Source organism: Phodopus roborovskii, unplaced genomic scaffold (genome assembly GCF_943737965.1).
Source record: "Phodopus roborovskii unplaced genomic scaffold, PHOROB, whole genome shotgun sequence".
Lineage (NCBI taxonomy): Eukaryota > Metazoa > Chordata > Mammalia > Rodentia > Cricetidae > Phodopus > Phodopus roborovskii.
This window is the reverse complement of record NW_026126578.1, coordinates 13,556,403-13,565,667: the sequence shown is the minus strand read 5'-3', so window position 1 is coordinate 13,565,667 and position 9,265 is coordinate 13,556,403. Positions and strand designations below refer to the sequence as shown.

Below are 9,265 nucleotides of genomic sequence, written 5' to 3'. Positions count from 1 at the left end.
TTAAGACAGAGCTAGCCTATAAGAAACTAGCACCTGGCCAACAGTATAATATCAAATACAGAGTCTCTGTGTGTTATTTGGGGCTGGCAGTGCGGTGGTGGGACGAGACCAGAGGCGGTGGGTGGAAAAACCATACTCCTTACAATAAGCACTCTCTGAAAACACATTTTCAATGAGTCCCACACAGACAAAAAGCAAGGGCCTAGAGCTGTAAGGTACTTACAGTGTAATTTTTCAGAAAACATGCTTGCTTTGTGTGTGTGTGTGTGTGTGTGTGTGTGTGTGTGTGTGTGTGTGCGTGTGTTTGCCCAGGAAACAGAGCTAAGGATGGGTTACATTTCAAAGTCCTTCCATGGTGTCAGTTTATTCCAATCTCCCGCCGAAGTAAACACTGTTGTTTTCATGCCAAATGAAGGCTAGGGTGGCCTCCAGAGTCTTACCTCTGCCTTCTTCTGTCCTCGTTTTCTTCTGCTCTCCCCTAAAAATCTCTGGGATCTCCTGCGCACACTCTCGCATAAAGAGTGGGGCCCGGGAGAGTAGGTGTTGTGAGCTGTTTTCTGTGTCTAACATCCCTTGACGTTGTTTCCATCCTTTTGCCCTGACTCGTGACCCAGCAGCTGCAGGTGCTCTAGCATGTCCCCTCCCACTTGGAGGCCAGTCACATATCGTCTGACCTCCTTCTGAGGACACTTACACGTACATGGATCACAGCTTTGGTCTCAAAACCACTGACTGTGGAGTCTGAGAGTCAAGGTAAATGAATGAATGGTGGCTGTCAGTACTCCATTCTTTCCCGGACCACATGGACCCCAAGCAGTGAGGCTAGTTTCCAATAAATCACTTGATCATGTCTGATCAAGTGAGTCTTCTAGTAGCTTATAAAAATAGACTCTTCCTTAAGGTGTTCCTACAACCAAACATGCTTTACTTTCTCCTAGCTATGAGCCAATACTTTTCGCCTCATCCCCACCCCCACCCCATGAAGCCTATCCAGACCAATATCACTGTATCATTTTTTTTTTTTGTATTCTGAATTCCTTTCATTCTTGATTTTTATCAGTTTTTATTCAGTACTAGATCTAGAAGCATGGAAATGTTAAAAAAAAAAAAAGACTGAATAAATAAGAGAATGGTGACTAATAGATATGAAAAATGTTTTATTTATCAAATCTCTGGAAATACAAAAACACTGTTTTTCTTATGAAATCCTAAGAACAGGGCTCCAAGTAAAACATTTTTATTCATGGTGTCCTCAGTCATTTCCATAATCTGCAAATAGTAAAAAGAAAAGAAAATTAAGATGGGCTTGGGTTTCCATGAGCAAACAATGCCCCTGCATAGTGTCCAAGACAGTTCAACAAATACAGGAGGAAATGCAGAAATGACCCATTACATATAATTACTATAAGGAGTCAGGCATTATGCTGGCCTCCCCCAACACCTGGCAGAATGCACCAGGCTGTACCATGGTCAATCCAGGTGCAAAGGACCCCTTTAAAAGAAAGACCTCCACTCACTTAAGCTCTCCTGCTTTCCAGATGTTCTCCTGGGGCAGACAGGACTTTTCCTGTCTCTCTCTTCTGTCCTTTCTGTGTCTCTGTGTCTCTTTACCTGTTTTCTCTTTCTTCCCCCCCTTCCCTTTTTTTTTGTTTGTTTGTTTTTTGATTTTGTTTGTTTTTGTTTTGTTTTGAGGCGTTTGCTCTGTGGCTTTAGAGGCTGTCCTGGAACTAGCTCATGTAGACCAGGCTGGTCTACAACTCACAGAGTTCTGCCTGCCTCTGGGCCTCCCAAGTTCTGGGATTGAAGTGTGTGCCACCACCGCCTAGCCCTTCCCTTTCTAATAAAACTTCTCACTAAGCGTTGACTGCTTGGCTTATTTGTCTCTCTGCCTCGGTCACCCTTGCCTGCTATGGAACCTGCTCGGGCTTTATCATAACATTGATGTATGTGACTCGGCAGGATTTCCTGGCATTTGCTCCTGTCCGTGGCAGTCTGAGATATGCCGGGACCCTGTAGTAGCCTGTAGCCTTCAACTCAGTCACTTTTCCAACAAAGGAACTCTGGATTCTTCCATCCACCACCGTTACGTCTGCCCCTTCCTCTCTACCTCTGCCCATGCTTCCATGAGTTGGGACTGTATCGAGACTGTGGCCTCTTGCCTTTTTGGCCTGGTGAAAAGCCCAGTACTGAGTGACTGCCTCTCTTGGGCTCCAGGAGTCCTGGCTCCTGATTTTTGCTATGTGGACCACAAAATAAGCCTGCACCTCTCATAGCTGATCCTCCCATCATCTCTGGGACATTGGAGAGTATAGGCTTTGGATCTTCTCAACCTCACGCATGGAAACTGAGCCCCCATATCACACTATGTGCCTGTTTCTTGCACTCTACATTCTATCAGTGATCCTCAGTTGGAAGTGTGGCCTCTGCTCTTTTCACTTGTCTGTTTCCCTCCTGTCCCTGGCATGCTGAAACTCTTTCCCGCCTGCCACCCATCACCATCCTGCTGGCTCCCTGACCCAGGCTAAGCCCGTCTCAGGGCAGGAGCCTCCCTTCCGGAATGGAGGGTTCCTCTTTCCCATCTAGTTGTGCTACTACAATGTTTGTTCTCCATGCAGATGCCAGTGGCTCATAGTGGGCTGGCTTGAGACAGCATCTGCTCAGGATGCTCTGAGAGTTTTTTTGATTTTCTTTTTTCTTCCCCCATGAATGAGATTTTCCGGTTTTTGTACCCTAGCACCGTCCATACTGACTGGTGCATTTGTTTCTCAGACCTACGGTGGTCTTTTTGGATATTGTGCCCCTTAGACTCCGGTGTCCTATGGGCTTTACGTATCTTTCTGCCTCACTCATGGGAAACAAGCCAACAAAATTATATCTAAAAACTTTTTAACTTCTGCCAGTGACGGGAACTTGTTTATGGCAGCCGCCATCTTGACTGAGAGCGACCATGTGGTCTAGCCATCGTTCCATTCTCTCCCTGAGTTACTCCGTCAGTTTCTGCTGACAATCCCTGCTGCCAGACATAGAACCCATTTACTTTTTGCCTTTTTTTTTTTGTCTCTAATGTCTTCTTTCACTGTCTCTGTTGCACATGGCTTGTTTGCCCATGGGATCCACCAAGGCTCTCCTCCTGCTTTATCATAACAATTACCCAATAAGCAGTGCTGCAAACTAGCTGAGGGTTGAAGAGGCATCCGCTCCTCTCCAACACACATGTTTTTCTATAATAATAGGCAATATAAGCAAAATAATCCCTAAGAAGGTCATTTATGCAGAATTTTTTTTTTTTTTTTTTTTTTTTTTGAGGAGGAAATTTGGGAGACAAGCCAGAAGAATTCTGGCCGCTTTAAAGGGGTGCGAACTATTTACCTTTGCTGCAAGGAGCACTGTACTCAGTGACTGCAAACTCATCTGAGAGAAAGAGAAAAAGGACACAAACACCATTACGTGATGTCATGATGAACATCTGCAACTGCATCAGAAAGACCCATGTCATTTCCCCCGATGCACTGCCTGCTGCCTTGGGCACCCTTCCAGGTACAAGGAGACACATTTTCTTTTACTTCAGATTCTCGACAGTCAGTTGTATGTCCTTAAATCTCATATTGTCCTACAATGGGACTTTCTGACAGAAAGTTAACTGTGCAGCTATTTGTTTTACTGGATGATACATTTAAAATGTGCTGTTTCCAATATGAGTGGGGAGATGCAAAGTCAGGTAGTCAACATGATGGAGACAACACTAGGCGATGAGAAGCCAGTGCCAACGGATGACTCAACACTTCGCTAAGTCCTTCTGTGATTGGGAGTTGGATGTCTGTTCAGGTGGCTCACACTCACCTTTCTCGTAGTAATCATAGACTTTCACTATGGCTGGCCTCGGGTCTCTTACTGGAACATTTTGCTGAACTGTGAAGGTCAAGCTTAAGGTCTGACCTGACACCTGGAAATCAAAAGAAGCTCAATGACTTTCTGGGAGCTTTCTTCTTACTTTGAATAGACAGAGAAGTATTAATTGGGATTTTAGGGGATGGGGGCTTTATCTGATAACAGCATGGTGTATGGTGTAGAAAGCCTTCAGGGTAAATGGAAAAAATTACTCTTTAAATATCTAATGTAACTTCATCACTACATAGAGGTTTTCAACCTTCCTGATGCTGCGACCCTTTAATACAGTTCTTGTTGTGGTGACCCCCAACCATAAAGTTATTCTGCTGCTACTTCATTACTGGTATGAATCATAATTCAAATATCTAATATGCAACCCTCAAAGGGGTTGTGACCCACAGGTTGAGAAACGCTGTATTCATCAATGCCAGCACATGGCTTTGTTCATGGTGTGTGTATTTGTGTATGTGCGTGCATTCCTGAACTTTCCATTCATTACCTATTATATCATCTTTTAAATTTCAGAGGTTCAGTAGAGTTTTGCCTTTCCATTTTGTAAAAATACAGATACAAATCCAAAAAAGTCTATAAAAGATGAACTGCAATTCCTATCAGTAGAGGTTTGAATAACCATGCTACTACACCCATCTTTTTAATTATTGGTCCACTGTAGTGAGATATTCACCCTGCTCCCACCTGTTGCACTGACCACGCCCATTGGGGGTGGGGACAGGTGTGGATATGACTTGGGAGAACTAGGTCTGGGGTAGGGGACCCTGGAGCTCTCTCTTGCTTTCTGTTCGGAGACAGAGGGCATCCCAAGGCATCCTCAGGATTGGACCCTGCTGGTGGTCATCTGTCTCTGTTGTAAGTTACTTCTCCCTGAATAAACATCTCTTCAGCATATCTGTTTTCCCGATCCTTATTTTTTCATGATAGTCCACAGGTGGACTGGTGTTCTACTATTATGTGGTCCAAGTGCAGGCTGAGATTGGTGGCATTTTCTCCTTTTATACTGTTGATAAAGATGATGATGATGTAATGACTGATCACAATAACCAATTTTCTACATTATTCAGTGTCTTCAAGATGATTGATATAGTGAAAACTGTTACAGAGAATGTCTTACAGGTCCTAGAAGTATTCATACCCCAGAAGTATAGTGTGGCATTTCTTCTCATAGTCTTAGGTGAAATACCTCCAAGAGAGAGAAAGCACTGAGATACTAGAATTCTCATGCCTCTAGCACTGAGATGATGACTCTAAAACACACTCACTTTCCAGACAGTTCCTGGAGGATTATTTTCTATGTGTTTTGCACCAGATAGTCAGGGCTCTCACCTTATTCAAGTAAATCAAGACATGGTTATTGCTGATGTCTGTCCGGCTCACATTCACAGAGTTTTCAAGCTGAAGAAAATGGAGAAACCACAAATGTCAGTAAATAGATGAAATGCCTGAAGCAAAAATGAAAGGTAATTTGGATGAAGGGCATACTGTTAAGGGTATATAACATACTTGTAAAGCTGTGTATCTAAAGACGGGAATCACTCCTTTTTCAAAGTTTAAGCAACATTTTATTTATTCATAAAGGAGACCTTTTTCTTGTTTTTTTAACTCTAAATTAAAACAATCTCATTTTCACTTAACTTCTGTATTACAGAAGTTTATGACATCAGTCATCTTTTTTTATTTCACTGGCTGATATTCATATGCTTTATTTCCTTAAGATTCAAAGATCTTTGCAATTAGATGGCTGTTGAAAGGGACAATGGATCTTTCTCAGGAATGAGCACCATATCTGGTAATTCACCACTGCATGGTCAACTATGAAATCATACCACACAAGCAACATGAAATGGCCTTAGCAAGTAGTATTTATACATTTGTGTTTATATATGTACACACATATATTCAACAATAACAAAGAAAATGAGGCCATGAATTTGAGAGACAGTAAAGGGGGAACATGGGAGAGGTTGGAGGGAAGAAAGGGAAAGAGGAAAAATGTAACTATATTTTAAAATAATAAAAAGGAAAAAGATTAAATATGTTTACAAGTTTCCCTGGTAGCCTTGATGTCTAAACAACCCTACACACACAAGCACAAACACACTTCATTTGGAGGAGGCATAACTCTTTAAGACAATGTAATAGTATTTTAATAAACATTATCTAGCTCTGCAGATGCATAACATATAAAATGAAATGTGCTGTTCTGGCATATAGTGAACATACCATCTTCACTGTTGGCTTCAAGGGGACAAAGCCAGACACCATCTTCACATCAGCAATTGCCATGTTGGAGTCAGAACGGCTTCCGGTGTAACTGAAGATCCAGGGAAGGAAGACTTAGGTTTCCCTGTATTATTTAGATTTTCTGTCTATATATTGAATACTCCACCATTCCACAAAGTATACATAAGACTTTCCAGGCTCCTGAAAAAACTTGCTATGCATTAGGATTTGGCTAAAAATTAGTAAATCCATAGAGACCAGATCTTGAATCAGAACTTCAAGTTTGTGGACTCAGACCTGTTTTAAGGAAGCTTGGCAGGTGACATGCCCTCGAGGCCTCTAATTTATACTTGGTTTTTGTTATTCATATTTTGTCTCCACAGTTCCCTAATTAGAGTAGACTACCAACTCACAGTGTCTTGTGGATATATTCTTGTTAAATCCTGTGGCCATTTGACTATTGCTATGGACATGCTTGCTGTTTTCCAAACCAATTATACTATATATAACTAGATTTATTTATTGACAGTGGGATTACAATGGAAGAATCACTACTTGCTTTTTAAATTTAAGTCTTCCAAGTATTTTTTTCTTCTGTGAAGAACAAGATTACTATAAAATTTCATTACATAGGAGGAATTCAAGTAATAGACAAAAGGTGATAATGTTCATTTATTTATTACCAGAAGTAAGTAATTATTTGAGGAAATTAACTTCTGAAGGTAGAGGACAGACAGCATAAGCTCCATTGCTGAGAATACCTTATTTTCAAAACATTTACTATCTAACAGTTTTGCTTAGTGGGATGTTCCGGTAAGAAGATGGGTTGTCCACCCCCGACCCCCAGGATTATGAAAATGAGTCTTACCTGATGTTCAGTGAGATCTGGAAGCTGGTGTGAGCTTTGTGATCATCACAAGTCCCAGGCAGAGTCTGGACCACTAAAGCAAACGGGAAAACCTTCTCTTTCGGGATGACATTGTATTTCAAGGTCGTCTATGGAACAGTCAAGACAGGAATCAATTTTTGTCCTTTCCTCACAATGTCCCCCAGCTCTCACCCTCTGACTTGGCCATTTGCTTGCTGGTTATGGTTTTACAGGGAGAGCAATTCCAGGGGCGCCCCACTTCTGCCTTAGTCTCACCTGGAGGTACACACAACCTTCTCCGGTCACCCTTGCAGTGTAAGCCCCAGGCACAGCTGGCAACTTGACCTTCTGTAGTAATAATTGGTTGCCATTGTTCACTTGGAATTTTGTAGAAAATGAATCTGAAGAACAGATGGTCACCTGTGTAGCTTTCTTAGCTCTTTTGAAAGTAATTGCTCCATATTTGGACAAAGCATGGAGAGCCACCACAGTGTCCTGAAAGATGAATGGCACAGCTCACTCAGGGGTTGCTACGTTTGGAAGTGATTTATTGCTGGCAAGTCTGAAGCTTAGTCCCCATGGGGGCGCTATTGGAGGTGGATCAAAATGTCCTACAGAGGCTCTTGCATTTGAACACTTGCCTGTTCCCCTGTTGGTGACACTGTCTGGGGAATTTTAGTTAGTACAGCCTCGCTGGAGGGAAGTATGCCATTGGGGTGGATTTCGAGAGTTAAAAGTCTTGGGTTATTGCCACTTTGCTCTCACTCCATGCTTGACATTAAAAGTGTCTGGTTCCTGCCACCATGTCTGTGCCTTGCCGCCACACTTCCCTGCCATGACAGATTCTTATACGTCTGGGACCATAATCCAAATAAGCCCTTCCTTCTGTAAATTACCTTGATGATGGTGTTATATCACAGCAACAGGGTAGTAACTAATATAGAGGACCTTGAATCACTGGCTACATTGTTCTGGGGAGAGAGTATGTTCTGGTGGGAATCCCGCCAACTTCTTGTGAGTACGTGGTTATAAAAAGAGCAACCTTGCCAGGTGGATCCCAGCACTCAAGTGCTGGCTGCAGAGGCAGGCAGATCTCTGTGAGTTCAAGGCCAGCCTGGTCTATAAAGCTACACAGAAAAACCCAGTCTCAAAAAACAAAACAACAAGCAAACAAACCAAAAAAAAAAAAAAACCCAAAAAGCAAAAACAAACCCCAAAACCCAAACAAACAAACAAACAAACAAACAAAAAAAAAAAAAAAAAAAAGAGAGAGAGAGAGAGCAACCTGGCCTTATCAGATCTCTGTTTTAAAACAGGGTATTGTCTTCCCACATATGTATCAGTCTTATTCCCATGTTCTCTGGACTTTCAGTATCAAAATCTGTAAGCTAAATCAGCCTCTGTGCTTTGTAAATAACTCTTAGATATTCTGTTATGGAATGAAAGGGACACTAATATAGATACAAAACCTCCAGTTTTCCAAAACTCTGTTAGCAGTCACATGTGTTTTAGGTTTCCTATTTTTGTATTTTCCTCACTTAGTTAAACTTTAAAGACCTGTTATAACTTTCGGGTGGATAACAGGATCATAACATCACATATACATCTTGGGTTGTGTGCCTTACAAGTCCATCAGCAAATTGATTTCTATCTATCTCTCCCTATATAAACATGTGTGATACAGGATGTAGAAAGTATATGTAAATGGGAATTGAATACTTTATCGGCATCAGCTATTTACTTATGATCCTACCTGCTGTTCCCTAGTCAGAGCTTGGCCTGACCTCCTTTTCAAATTAAACTTTTCCTGTGCTGATGAAAAGTCAAGGCCTTTATAACTGCTCAGAAACATGCCTCAGTTTCTTCAAAGGAAGCAGAGCATTTATTACCAACATCCTCCTGATGTGTTGCTGTTCTTACTTGGCTCTCCCCTTTCATCAGAATACCACCTTGTATTCTGTATTCTCAATGCCACTGACTCTGAGCTGGGAGGGCATATTTAGGTAATGTATTTCCAAGAAATAAATGAAAATTATTTTTAATCAAAGAATTTCTTTCGTTCTCATGGGAAAAATAATGGTATTTTTAATGCGATCGAAAAGGGCAAGGTTGTATTCCTCCATATTCTCTTTTCTCTTAGAGACAGTGTATGCTAACATCTACTTTGTCTGAAAATGAGGTTTTTTGCTGGGTACATGCTGATGAATTGTTTAGATGCATGAATATATAGTTGAGCTTGAGAGATTGGATGAGTAAAGACAGTCTACTATG

The 9,265-nt window shown here is 41.6% G+C and overlaps 1 protein-coding gene across 1 annotated transcript in view; it reads right to left on the bottom strand.

Annotated features, from left to right (window-relative positions):
• Positions 1-1,137: 1,137 nt before the first annotated feature.
• A2m (alpha-2-macroglobulin) overlaps positions 1,138-9,265 on the bottom strand; it is a 43,474-nt gene continuing 35,346 nt past the window's right edge. The window contains exons 29-35 of the mRNA XM_051203685.1: positions 7,271-7,489; positions 6,995-7,122; positions 6,127-6,217; positions 5,230-5,298; positions 3,841-3,943; positions 3,370-3,411; positions 1,138-1,269 (exon numbers count right to left, since the gene is read on the bottom strand). Coding sequence (XP_051059642.1) covers positions 1,253-1,269; positions 3,370-3,411; positions 3,841-3,943; positions 5,230-5,298; positions 6,127-6,217; positions 6,995-7,122; positions 7,271-7,489 — 669 coding nt within the window. The 3' untranslated portion in view covers positions 1,138-1,252. The remainder of the gene's footprint in view (positions 1,270-3,369; positions 3,412-3,840; positions 3,944-5,229; positions 5,299-6,126; positions 6,218-6,994; positions 7,123-7,270; positions 7,490-9,265) is intronic.